The sequence below is a fragment of the Hypanus sabinus genome, chromosome 6 (genome assembly GCF_030144855.1).
Source record: "Hypanus sabinus isolate sHypSab1 chromosome 6, sHypSab1.hap1, whole genome shotgun sequence".
Taxonomy (NCBI): domain Eukaryota; kingdom Metazoa; phylum Chordata; class Chondrichthyes; order Myliobatiformes; family Dasyatidae; genus Hypanus; species Hypanus sabinus.
Window position 1 is genome coordinate 3959761 of NC_082711.1, and position 13764 is coordinate 3973524.

Sequence of the window (13764 nt, forward strand, 5' to 3'; positions counted from 1 at the left end):
TCAAGTTGGGTCTTTATTCTTTGGAGCGTAGAAGGTTGAGGGGGGACTTGATAGAAATATTTAAAATTATGAGGGGGATAGATAGAGTTGACGTGGATAGGCTTTTTTCATTGAGAGTAGGGGAGATTCAAACAAGAGGGCATGAGTTGAGAGTTGGGGGCAAAAGTTTAAGGGTAGCACGAGGGGGAATTTCTTTACTCAGAGAGTGGTAGCTGTGTGGAACGAGCTTCCAGTAGAAGTGGTAGAGGCAGGTTCGGTATTGTCACTTAAAGTAAAATTGGGTAGGTATATGGACAGGAAAGAAATGGAGGGTTATGGGCTGAGTGCAGGTCAGTGGGACTAAGTGAGAGTAAGCGTTCAGCACGGACTGGAAGGGCCGAGACGGCCTGTTTCCATGCTGTAATTGTTATATGGTTAAATAGTTATTTCATGGCTCTGGGCCTATACTCACTGGATTTTAGAAGAATGAGGAGAATTAAAGCATATTAAATATTGAAATTCTTAGATAAAATGGAAGTGGAGAGGATGTTTCCTATAGTAAGGTAGTCTAGAACCAGAGGACACAGCCTCAGAATAGAAGGACATCCATTGAGAACAGAGATGGGAGGAATGTCTTTAGCCAGAGAATGGTGAAGCTGTGGAATTCATTGCCACAGACAGCTGTAGGAGGTCACGTCATGGAGAATATGAAAAGCAGGGGTTGAAAAGTTCATCACCTTTTAGCTATCCTCCTTCCCTTCCCCCCAGCTTCTTATTCTCATCTTTCCCCCTCCTTTTCCAAACGTTGATCGGCCTAGGCAGAGGAAATGTGGGAAAGGATGTTTCCCATGGTGGGGGAGTCTAGGACAAGAGGGCACTGCCTCAGGATAGAGGGGTGTCCATTTAAAACCAAGATGTAGAGAAACCTCTTGAGCCAGAGGGTGGTGAATTTGTGGAATTTAATACCACAGGCAGCTGTGGAGGCCAGTTTGCTGGGTGTATTTATGGCAGAGATTGATAGATTCCTGATTGGACGGCATCAAAGGTTATGGGGAGAAGGCTGGGGAGTGGGACTGAGGAGGAGGGGAAAACAGGATCAGCCATGATTGAATGGTGGAGCAGACTCGATGGGCCAAATGGCCTTTGTCTTACAGTTTTATGGTTTTTCTGTCCTGATGAAGGGACTTGGCCCAAAACAGCAATTGTTTATTCCTCTCCATAGATGCTGCTTGACCTGCTAAGATCCTCTAGTACTTTGTGTGATTTATGCAGGTTGACAGGTTCTGGATAAATCAGGGTGTCAAAGGTTACAGCGAGAAGGCAAGAGAATGGGATTGAGAGGGGTAATAAATCAGCCATGATGGAATGACAGAGCAGACCTGCTGGGCTGAATGGCCTGGTTCTTCTCCCGTGTCTTATGGTTTTCTGGTGTGGCAGGATGGCTGGGAGCGGTGAGAGGTGCAGGGAAAGGTCAGGCCATCTTGTCCAGCAGCACCATGACCTCAGTAGGAAAGAGGAAAGTGGACAGGGGTGGGGATGTGTGCTGACGGTATTCTCTCCACCTACCCCTTTGTTCAGGTCTATCAGGACAATGTCTACGCTGCTGGCTGCACCTTCCACTCATTTAAAAAAGTGCTCTTCGAGATGGGACCCCAGTTCTCTGACGTGGTCGAGCTGGCTTCCTTCCACTCTGTCTCCAAGGGTTACATGGGGGAGTGAGTATTCTGGATTGGTCGGTGGGACGAGCCATTTCTCCGCAGGATATTCCCCTCATCCCCCCACACAGGCAGGTGAACGACAGCCTCCACCCTCCAGGGTTGGCCACATGTTGCTGACAGCCCCTGTGGGTGAGGAACCCCTGGAGAATTCTTCCCTGTGGGCCTGTCCTCTCGTCCCCTCTGAAAATGCCCCTCCCATCCTGACCCTTGGGAACAGCAGGTTTGTAATGAGCTGGGGGTGGTTTTGTCGGGATGAGTCCCTCGAGGTTTTGGGTGGGAGGAGTTCTGTTCTGGCACGGGAAGGGTCTCTCCTCTCTACCGCTGGGATCCCAGGGTTTGGGATGGGGAAGGGTCTCTCCTCTCTACCGCTGGGACCCCAGGGTATGGGATCGAATGGGGAAAGGTCTGCCTGAGAGGAGACCCTCGGGGACCCCAAGGTTTGGGATGGGGAAGGGTCTCTCCTCTCTACCACTGGGACCCCAGGGTATGGGATGGGGAAGGGTCTCTCCTCTCTACCGCTGGGACCCCAGGGTATGGGATGGGGAAGGGTCTCTCCTCTCTACCGCTGGGACCCCAGGGTATGGGATCGAATGGGGAAAGGTCTGCCTGGGAGGAAACCCTCTGGGACCCTAGGGTTTGGGATGGGGAAGGGTCTCTCCTCTCTGCTCCAATGCTGGGACCTTGTTTTGGGCTGGGAGCTTGGGGACCCCAGGTTTGAGATGGGGTGATGGTGGTTGTTGGCCCCCGCAGGTGTGGTTACCGTGGTGGTTACGTGGAGTACATAAACCTGGACCCTGGCGTGAAGGCGGAGTTGGTGAAACTGGTGTCGGTGAGATTGTGTCCCCCCGTGAGTGGGCAGGCCGTCATGGGAGTGATTACAGACCCTCCCCAGCCTGGGGAGCCCTCGCACCAAGCCTTCCTGAAGGTGAGACACCCATGGATGGGTGAGGGGCAGAGAGTGAGAGTGGAGGGACAAGGAGGGGAGGGGAGGGGTTTGGAGAGTGGAGAGGATAGGGCTGAGATTAGAGGAAGGAGTAAAGAGAGCAGAAACTGGAGAGGGGAGTGGAGAGAGGGAAGGGGTGGAGGGAGGGGAATGAGTGGGGAGGGGAATGGTGGAGGAAATGGGATAGAGGCAAACGGCAGAGTTGAATGGAGGAAGGAGGGGGTAGTGGTTAGGACTGTGGAGGGAGATGATGGTTGTGTAGGAGAGGGTAGGACTGAGGTGAATGGAGGAAGGCTGAGGGAGGGGATTGGAGGGTGAGGTAGGCAAGTGGTAGGGCAGAGGTAAGAGGAGAAGAGGGGAGGAGTAGCGGCTCAGGAGTGTCGATGGAGATGGGTGAGGGGAGTGGACAGAGAGGGGAGAGGAAAGGGGGAGGTTTACATAGAATGGCACAGTACAGGCCCTTTGGCCCACAGTGTTGTGCTGACCCTTAAACCCTGCTATACATATAAACCCCCCTTAAATTCCTCCATATACCTGTCTAGTAGACTCTTAAACTTCATTAGTGTATCTGCCTCCACCACTGACTCAGGCAGTGCATTCCATGCACCAACCACTCTCTGAGTGAAAAACCTTCCTCTAATATCCCCCTTGAACTTCCCTCCCCTTACCTTAAAGCCATGTCCTCTTGTACTGAGCAGTGGTGCCCTGGGGAAGAGGCGCTGGCTGTTCACTCCGTCTATTCCTCTTAATATCTTGTACACCTCTATCATGTCTCCTCTCATCCTCCTTCTCTCCAGTGAGTAAAGTCCTAGCTCCCTTAATCTCTGATCATAAACCATACTCTCTAAACCAGGCAGCATCCTGATAAATCTCCTCTGTGCCCTTTCCAATGCTTCCACATCCTTCCTATACTGAGGCGACCAGAACTGGACTCAGTACTCCAAGTGTGGTCTAACCAGAGTTTTATAGAGCTGCATCATTACATCGCATCTCTTAAACTCTATCCCTCGACTTATGAAAGCTAACACCCCATAAGCTTTCTTAACTACCCTACCTGTGAGGCAACTTTCAGGGATCTGTGGACATTTACCTCCAGATCCCTCTGCTTCTCCACAGTAGCAAGTATCCTGCCATTTACTTTGTACTTTGCCTTGGAGTTTGTCCTTCCAAAGTGTACCACCTCACACTTCTCCGGGTTGAACTCCATCTGCCACTTCTCAGCCCACTTCTGCATTCTATCAAAGTCTCTCTGCAATCTTTGACAATCCTCTACACTATCTACAACACCACTAACCTTTGTGTCAACTGCAAACTTGTCAACCCACCCTTCTACCCCCAAATCCAGGTCGTTAATAAAAATCACAAAAAGTAGAGGTCCCAGAACAGATCCTTGTGGGACACCACTAGTCACAACCCTCCGATCTGAATGTACTCCCTCTACCACGACCCTTTGCCTTCTGCAGGCAAGCCAATTCTGAACCCACCTGGACTAACTTCCCTGGATCCCATGCCTTCTGACTTTCTGAATAAGCCTACCGTGTGGAACCTTGTCAAATGCCTTACTAAAATCCATGTAGATCACATCCACTGCACTACCCTCATCTATATGCCTGGTCACCTCCTCAAAGAACTCTATCAGACTTGTTAGACATGATCTGCCCTTCACACAGCCATGCTGACTGTCCCTGATCAGACCATGATTCTCTAAATGCCCATAGATTCTATCTCTAAGAATCTTTTCCAATAGCTTTCCCACCACAGATGTAAGGCTCATTGGTCTATAATTACCCGGACTATCCCTACTACCTTTTTTGAACAAGGGGACAACATTCGCCTCCCTCCAATCCTCCGGTACCATTCCCGTGGACAACAAGGTCATAAAGATCCTAGCCAGAGGTTCAGCAATCTCTTCCCTCGCCTCATGGAGCAGCCTGGGGAATACTCCGTCAGGCCCCAGGGACTTATCCATCCTAATGTATTTTAACAACTCCAACACCTCCTCTCCCTTAATATCAACATGCTCCAGAACATCAACCTCACTCATATTGTCCTCATCGTCATCAAGTTCCCTCTCTGTGGTGAATACCGAAGAGAAGTATTCATTGAAGACCTCGCTCACTTCCACAGCCTCCAGGCACATCTTCCCACTTTTATCTCTAATCGGTCCTACCTTCACTCCTGTCATCCTTTTGTTCTTCACATAATTGAAGAATGCCTTGGGGTTTTCCTTTACTCTACTCGCCAAGGCCTTCTCATGCCCCCTTCTTAAGCTGCTTTCTTGTTACCCTATATTCCTCTGTAGACCCATCTGATCCCTGCTTCCTAAACCTCATGTATGCTGCCTTCTTCCACCTGACTGGATTTTCCACTTCACTTGTCACCCATGGTTCCTTCACCCTACCATTCTTTATCTTCCTCTCGTGAGGCGCAGAGAGATATGTCTAACTGATGCCCAGGGACTGTGATGGGACAGTGCCATAAAACACAAAAAGAGGCCCTTTGGCCCAACTTGTCCATGCTGACCCATTTGCCCATTTAACCCAATCCCATTGTCCACATTTTATTGGATCAAAACTATAAAGTTTATTTACAACACATAGATACAAGACGATGAATATTTACAAAACAATAGCTACACTTAAATTACAATACAGTCAGTATCATCTACAGAACAGTCAATACAGCGTGGGGCCCACTGCTCATGGAAATCCCCCAATGTGCCCATTGCGACTGCGTGCTCCCTCTCCAAGGTCAGCCGGGTATGGACATATCCTCAAAAAAGGGGCAGACAGTCAGCCCGCACTTCACCCACCAACTTCCACCATCTTGACCCGGCCCAGGAGCAAGCCCACCAAGAGCCCCTCCTCTCACCCTTGGGTGGTGTGAACACACACTGGGAGCACAGTGTGCAGTTCTGGTGACCACACTATACGAAGCGTGCAGGGAGACTCACTCGACGTTCCTGGGTTGGAGGGCTTTATTTATGCAGAGAGATCTACAGGAGGTGCTGCCTCAAGAAGGCAGCTTCTATCATGAAAGAGCCCCACTATCCGGGCCATTCCATCTTCTCACAGCTCCCATCGAGCAGGAGGTACAGAAGTCTGAAGTTCTGTGCAAGTTGCAGTAAGGAAAGGGTTAACATAATATCCAGGCAAGGATCAACTGCAGACAAGAAAGGTCTTTGAAGATAAGCAATCACAGACACACAGACATCTAAGGTTCAACGTTTTACAACTAGTATCTTTCAAGACCTGTATTGTGAATGGTGATTGATCTCACAAGTAAGGAAATCAAACACACACGGTTCACCAGTTGGTCAGTATCTATAACTGCCAGTCAATTCTGTGTAAGACTATAAGACATAGGAGCAGAATTAGGCCATTTGGCCCATCTAATCTAGCTTCATGTATCCATCCAGGAGTCTCTTAAAAGACCCTATCGTTTCCGTCTCCACCAGCACCTCTGGCAGCCCATTCCACTCACTCACCACCTTCTGCGTAAAATAACTTACCCCTGATATCTCCTCTGTATATATTTTCAATCATGGATGATCTTTCTTACCCCTCCTCAGCCCCACACACTGGCCTTCTCCCCATAACCTTTGATGTTGTGGTTGGTTCGACTCTCCAGCTGGGACACCCTTCTTGTCTCAGCTTTCCCCGGACGCTGCTCAGTCTGCCGTGAGTTCTCAATGGGCCTTGATTTTGTCTCGGGCTATGCGGTAGCTGCAGGATTGTGCAGTGAGTTATACTGGCCTCAGGCGAGTGAAGCCCAGCATGGATTGGTTGGGCCGAAGTCCTGTTCCTAACCTGTACAGTTCTGTGAGGGGTCTGATAACAGGGCTGGAGATGTAAGCTGTCTTTTCTGACCTGTGGACCTCAGCCTCTGACCTGCCCGTGTCCCTGTGCGCAGGAGAAGACCACTGTGCTGAGTTCCTTGGCAGAGAGGGCCCGTCTGACGGAGGAGCTACTCAGCGGGGTCCCCGGAATCCGCTGTAACCCCGTGCAAGGAGCAATGTACTCGTTTCCCCGTATCGACATCCCGCCCAAGGCCGTGGAGGCAGCAAAGGTAATCAGGGAGAAAGATAAGATCAGCTTTATTTGTCACATGTACACTCAAAGGCCACTGTATTAGGTACACCTGTACACCTCCACACCACCACACCTCCACACCTGTACACCTCCACACCTGTACACCACCACACCTGCACACCTCCACACCTGTACACCTGTATACCACCACACCACCACACCTCCACACCTGTACACCTGTATACCACCACACCACCACACCTCCACACCTGTACACCACCACACCTGCACACCTCCACACCTGTACACCTCCACACATGTACACCTGCACACCTCCACACCTGTACACCTGTATACCTCCATACCTCTACACCTGTATACCTCCACACCTCTACACCTGTACACCTCCACACCTGTACACCTCCACACCTGTACACCTCCACACCTGTACACCTCCACACCTGTACACCTGTATACCTCCACACCTCTACACCTGTATACCTCCACACCTGTACACCACCACACCTGTATACCTCCACACCTGTACACCTGCACACCTCCACACCTGTACACCTGTATACCTCCACACCTCCACACCTGTACACCTGTACACCACCACACCTGTACAACACCACACCTACACACCTGTATACCTCCACACTTCCACACCTGTACACCACCACACCTGCACACCTCCACACCTGTACACCTCCACACTTGTACGCCTGTACACCTCCACACCTGTACACCACCACATGTGTACGCCTGTACACCACCACACCTCCGCACCTGTACACTACCAAACCTGTACACCTCCACACCTGTACACCTCAACACCGGTACACCACCACACCTGCACACCTCCACACCTGCACACCTCCACACCTGTACACCACCACACCTGTACACCTCCACACTTGTACGCCTGTACACCTCCACATTTGTACGCCTGTACACCTCCACACCTGTACACCTCCACACCTGTACACCTGTATACCACCACACCTGTGCACCTCCACACCTGCACACCTGCTTGTTAATGCAAATATCTCATCAGCCAATCATGTGGCAGAAATTCACTGCATAAATGCATGCAGACATGGTCAAGAGGTTCAGTTGTTGTTCAGATCAAACATCAGAATGGGGAAGAAATGTGATCTAGGAGACTTTGCCTATGGAATGATTGTTGGTGCATACAGGATGGTTTGAGTATCTCTGAAACGGCTGATCTCCTGGGAATTTCAAAACAACAGTCTGTAAAGTTCACAGAGAATGGTGTGAGAAACAAAAAACATCTGGTAGTGTCTGTTCTGTGGGTGAAAACGCCTTGTTAATGACAGAGGCTCAGAGGAGAATGGTCAGAATGGTTCAAGCTGACAGGACGTCAAATAACCACATGTTACAACAGGGTGGGCATCTCTGAAGGCACAACACGTTGAACGTTGAAGTGGATGGGGTACAGCAGTAGAAACCCAAGAGCATATAGTCAGTGGTTACCTTATTCAGTACAGGAGGTGGCTATTAAAGAGGCCACTAGTGTATATCGACCTCTCAGTGCTGTTTGTGCCAAGGTCCTACGCAGTCCGAGGGTGTGCGCGGGACGGCCTAGTGACACTGTGTTTCTGATGCCAACATAGCATGCCCACAAGTCACCAAGATCACCCCTTACATGCCTGGAATGGGGGAGACACCAGATCGACAGGCAGTCATGGGGAGGGTGCACAAGCTGGCGACACCAGTAGAAACGGAATGGAGAACAGCAAATGGGATGCTTGCCATCATTAACCAGGACACAGGCTGTAAGAGCGGGGTGAACTTCATAAAACAGGGTGTACTGATTACCACATTGTTCTGAAACCCCAACCAACTTTATCTCCCACAGGCGCTGAGGTCATCCATCGTTTCCAGTGCCTGCCGTCTCCTGTCTCTCCGGAGACACACAGATCAAAATCCCATTTCAGGGCATGGAGACAGGCCGTTCCATTAACAGCTGACCAGCAACTCGCCCACCCTTTCCCCATCAATCAATCCGTATCCCCCTCTGTCCCCCTTTCCCCGTCACTCAGTCCGTATCCCGGTCCCCCTTTCACCATCACTCAGTCCGTATCCCCCTCTGTCCCCCTTTCCCCGTCACTCAGTCCGTATCCCGGTCCCCCTTTCACCATCACTCAGTCCATATCCCCCTCTGTCCCTCTTTCCCCGTCACTCAGTCCGTATCCCAGTCCCTCTTTCCCTATCACTCAGTCCGTATCCCCCTCTGTCCCCTTTCCCCGTCACTCAGTCCGTATCCCCCTCTGTCCCCTTTCCCCGTCACTCAGTCCGTATCACCCTCTGTCCCCTTTCCCCATCACTCAGTCCGTATCCCCCCGTGTCCCACTTTCCCCATCACTCAGTCCATATCCCCCTCTGTCCCTCTTTCCCTATCACTCAGTCCGTATCCCCCTCTGTCCCCTTTCCCCGTCACTCAGTCCGTATCCCCCCGTGTCCCCCTTTCCCCATCACTCAGTCCGTATCCCCCTCTGTCCGCTTTCCCTATCACTCAGTCCGTATCCCCCCATGTCCCCCTTTCCCCGTCACTCAGTCCGTATCCCCTTCTGTCCCCCTTTCCCCATCACTCAGTCCGTATCCTCCTCTGTCCCTCTTTCCCTATCACTCAGTCCGTATCCCCCTCTGTCCCCTTTCCCCGTCACTCAGTCCGTATACCCCGTGTCCCCCTTTCCCCATCACTCAGTCCGTATCGCCTTCTGTCCCCCCTTCCCCATCACTCAGTCCGTATCCCCCTCTGTCCCCTTTCCCTATCACTCAGTCCGTATCCCCCGTGTCCCCCTTTCCCCATCACTCAGTCCATATCCCCCTCTGTCCCCTTTCCCTATCACTCAGTCCGTATCCCCCCGTGTCCCCCTTTCCCCGTCACTCAGTCTGTATCCCCCCATGTCCCCCTTTCCCTATCACTCAGTCCGTATCCCCCTCTGTCCCCCTTTCCCCATCACTCAGTCTGTATCCCCCTCTATCTCCCTTTCCCCATCACTCAGTCCGTATCCCCCTCTGTCCCCCTTTCCCCATCACTCAGTCCATATCCCCCGTGTCCCCCTTTCCCCATCAATCAGTCCGTATCCCCCTCTGTCCCCTTTCCCTATCACTCAGTCCGTATCCCCCTCTGTCCCCTTTCCCTATCACTCAGTCCGTATCCCCCCGTGTCCCCCTTTCCCCGTCACTCAGTCTGTATCCCAGTCCCCCTTTCACCATCACTTAGTCCGTATCCCAGTCCCTCTTTCCCTATCACTCAGTCCGTATCCCCCTGTGTCCCCCTTTCCCCATCACTCAGTCCGTATACCACTCTGTCCCCTTTCCCGTCACTCAGTCCGTATCCCCCTCTGTCCCCCTTTCCCCATCACTCAGTCCATATCCCACTCTGTCCCCTTTCCCGTCACTCAGTCCGTATCCCCCCGTGTCCCCCTTTCCCCATCACTCAGTCCGTATCCTCCTCTGTCCCTCTTTCCCTATCACTCAGTCCGTATCCCCCTCTGTCCCCTTTCCCCGTCACTCAGTCCGTATACCCCGTGTCCCCCTTTCCCCATCACTCAGTCCGTATCGCCTTCTGTCCCCCTTTCCCCATCACTCAGTCCGTATCCCCCTCTGTCCCCTTTCCCGTCACTCAGTCCGTATCCCCCCGTGTCCCCCTTTCCCCATCACTCAGTCCGTATCCACTCTGTCCCCCTTTCCCCATCACTCAGTTCATATCCCCCTCTGTCCCCCTTTCCCCATCACTCAGTCCGTATCCCCTCGGTCCACTTTCCCCGTCACTCAGTCCGTATCTCCCTCTGTCCCCCTTTCCCCATCACTCAGTTCATATACCCCTCTGTCCCCCTTTCCCCATCACTCAGTCCGTATCCCCCTCTGTCCTCCTTTCCCCATCACTCAGTCCGTATCCCCCGTGTCCCCCTTTCCCCATCACTCAGTCCGTATCCCCCTCTGTCCCCTTTCCCTATCACTCAGTCCGTATCCCACTCTGTCCCCTTTCCCTATCACTCAGTCCGTATCACCCCGTGTCCCCCTTTCCCCGTCACTCAGTCTGTATCCCAGTCCCCCTTTCACCATCACTTAGTCCGTATCCCAGTCCCTCTTTCCCTATCACTCAGTCCGTATCCCCCTGTGTCCCCCTTTCCCCATCACTCAGTCCGTATCCCACTCTGTCCCCTTTCCCGTCACTCAGTCCGTATCCCCCTCTGTCCCCCTTTCCCCATCACTCAGTCCGTATCCCCCTCTGTCCCCCTTTCCCCATCACTCAGTCCGTATCCCCTCTGTCCCCTTTCCCCGTCACTCAGTCCATATCTCCCTCTGTCCCCCTTTCCCCATCACTCAGTTCATATCCCCCTCTGTCCCCCTTTTCCCATCACTCAGTCCGTATCCCCTCGGTCCCCTTTCCCCATCACTCAGTCCGTATCTCCCTCTGTCCCCCTTTCCCCATCACTCAGTTCATATCCCCCTCTGTCCCCCTTTCCCCATCACTCAGTCCGTATCCCCCTCTGTCCTCCTTTCCCCATCACTCTGTCCGTATCCCCTCTGTCCCCTTTCCCCGTCACTCAGTCTGTATCCTCCCGTGTCCCCCTTTCCCCGTCACTCAGTCTGTATCCCCCTCTGTCCCTCTTTCCGTATCACTCAGTCCGTATCCCCCTCTGTCCCCTTTCCCCGTCACTCAGTCCGTATCCCCCCGTGTCCCCCTTTCCCCATCACTCAGTCCGTATCCCCTTCTGTCCCCCTTTCCCCATCACTCAGTCCGTATCCCCCTCTGTCCCCTTTCCCCGTCACTCAGTCCGTATCCCCCGTGTCCCCCTTTCCCCATCACTCAGTCTGGATCTCCCTCTGTCCCCCTTTCCCCATCACTCAGTTCATATCCCCCTCTGTCCCCCTTTCCCCATCACTCAGTCCATATCCCCCTCTGTCCCCCTTTCCCCATCACTCAGTCCGTATCCCCCTCTATCCCCCTTTCCCCATCACTCAGTCCATATCCCCCTCTGTCCCCCTTTCCCCATCACTCAGTCCGTATCCCCCTCTATCCCCCTCTGTCCCCCTTTCCCCATCACTCAGTCCGTATCCCCCTCTATCCCCCTCTATCCCCCTTTCCCCATCACTCAGTCCGTATCCCCCTCTGTCCCCTTTCCCCATCACTCAGTCCGTATCCCCCTCTGTCCCCCTTTCCCCATCACTCAGTCCATATCCCCCTCTGTCCTCCTTTCCCCATCACTCAGTCCGTATCCCCTTCTGTCCCCTTTCCCGTCACTCAGTCCATATCCCCCTCTGTCCCCCTTTCCCCATCACTCAGTCCGTATCCCCTTCTGTCCCCCTTTCCCCATCACTCAGTCCATATCCCCCTCTGTCCCCCTTTCCACATCACTCAGTACATATCCCCCTCTGTCCCCTTTCCCCATCACTCAGTCCGTATCCCAGTCCCCCTTTCCACGTCACTCAGTCTGTATCCCAGTCCCTCTTTCCCTATCACTCAGTCCGTATCCCCCCGTGTCCCCCTTTCCCCATCACTCAGTCCGTATCCCCCTGTCCCCTTTCCCCATCACTCAGTCCGTATCCCCCTCTATCCCCCTTTCCCCATCACTCAGTCCATATCCCCCTCTATCCCCCTTTCCCCATCACTCAGTCCGTATCCCCCCGTGTCCCACTTTCCCCATCACTCAGTCCGTATCCCCCTCTATCCCCCTTTCCCCATCACTCAGTCCGTATCCCCCTCTGTCCCCTTTCCCCATCACTCAGTCCGTATCCCCCTCTGTCCCCCTTTCCCCATCACTCAGTCCGTATCACCGTCTGTCCCCTTTCCCCATCACTCAGTCCGTATCCCCCTCTGTCCCCCTTTCCCCATCACTCAGTCCGTATCCCCCTCTATCCCCCTTTCCCCATCACTCAGTCCATATCCCCCTCTGTCCCCTTTCCCCATCACTCAGTCAATATCCCCCTCTATCCCCCTTTCCCCATCACTCAGTCCGTATCCCCCCGTGTCCCACTTTCCCCATCACTCAGTCCGTATCCCCCTCTGTCCCCTTTCCCCATCACTCAGTCCGTATCCCCCTCTGTCCCCCTTTCCCCATCACTCAGTCCATATCCCCCTCTGTCCCCCTTTCCCCGTCACTCAGTCCGTATCTCCCTCTGTCCCCCTTTCCCCATCACTCAGTTCATATCCCCCTCTGTCCCCTTTCCCCATCACTCAGTCCGTATCCCCCTCTGTCCCCTTTCCCCATCACTCAGTCCGTATCCCCCTCTGTCCCCCTTTCCCCATCACTCAGTCCGTATCCCCCTCTGTCCCCCTTTCCCCGTCACTCAGTCCGTATCTCCCTCTGTCCCCCTTTCCCCATCACTCAGTCCATATCCCCCTCTGTCCTCCTTTCCCCATCACTCAGTCCGTATCCCCTTCTGTCCCTATTTCCCCATCACTCAGTCCGTATCCTCCTCTGTCCCTCTTTCCCTATCACTCAGTTCGTATCCCCCTCTGTCCCCTTTCCCCGTCACTCAGTCCGTATACCCCGTGTCTCCCTTTCCCCATCACTCAGTCCGTATCCCCCTCTATCCCCCTTTCCCCATCACAGTCCATATCCCCCTCTGTCCCCCTTTCCCCATCACTCAGTCCGTATCCCCCTCTGTCCCCTTTCCCCATCACTCAGTCCGTATCCCCCTCTGTCCCTCTTTCCCTATCACTCAGTCCGTATCCCCCCGTGTCCCCCTTTCCCCATCACTCAGTCCGTATCCCCCTCTGTCCCCTTTCCCCATCACTGTCCGTATCCCCCTCTATTCCCCTTTCCCCATCACTCAGTCCGTATCCCCTTCTGTCCCCCTTTCCCCATCACTCAGTCCGTATCCTCCTCTGTCCCTCTTTCCCTATCACTCAGTCCGTATCCCCCTCTGTCCCCTTTCCCCGTCACTCAGTCCGTATACCCCGTGTCCCCCTTTCCCCATCACTCAGTCCGTATCGCCTCCTGTCCCCCTTTCCCCATCACTCAGTCCGTATCCCCCTCTGTCCCCTTTCCCTATCACTCAGTCCGTATCCCCCGTGTCCCCCTTTCCCCGTCACTCAGTCCGTATCCTCTTC

At 53.3% G+C, this 13764-nt stretch overlaps 1 protein-coding gene across 4 annotated transcripts in view; it reads left to right on the top strand.

Annotated features, from left to right (window-relative positions):
* The window catches only part of LOC132395247 (alanine aminotransferase 2-like), a 123485-nt gene that overhangs the window by 100203 nt on the left and 9518 nt on the right, over nt 1–13764 (top strand). For all 4 annotated transcript variants that reach the window (XM_059971560.1, XM_059971561.1, XM_059971562.1 and 1 more), the window contains 3 exons: nt 1558–1694; nt 2448–2622; nt 6553–6708. In XM_059971560.1, the coding sequence (XP_059827543.1) occupies nt 1558–1694; nt 2448–2622; nt 6553–6708 (468 nt within the window). The remainder of the gene's footprint in view (nt 1–1557; nt 1695–2447; nt 2623–6552; nt 6709–13764) is intronic.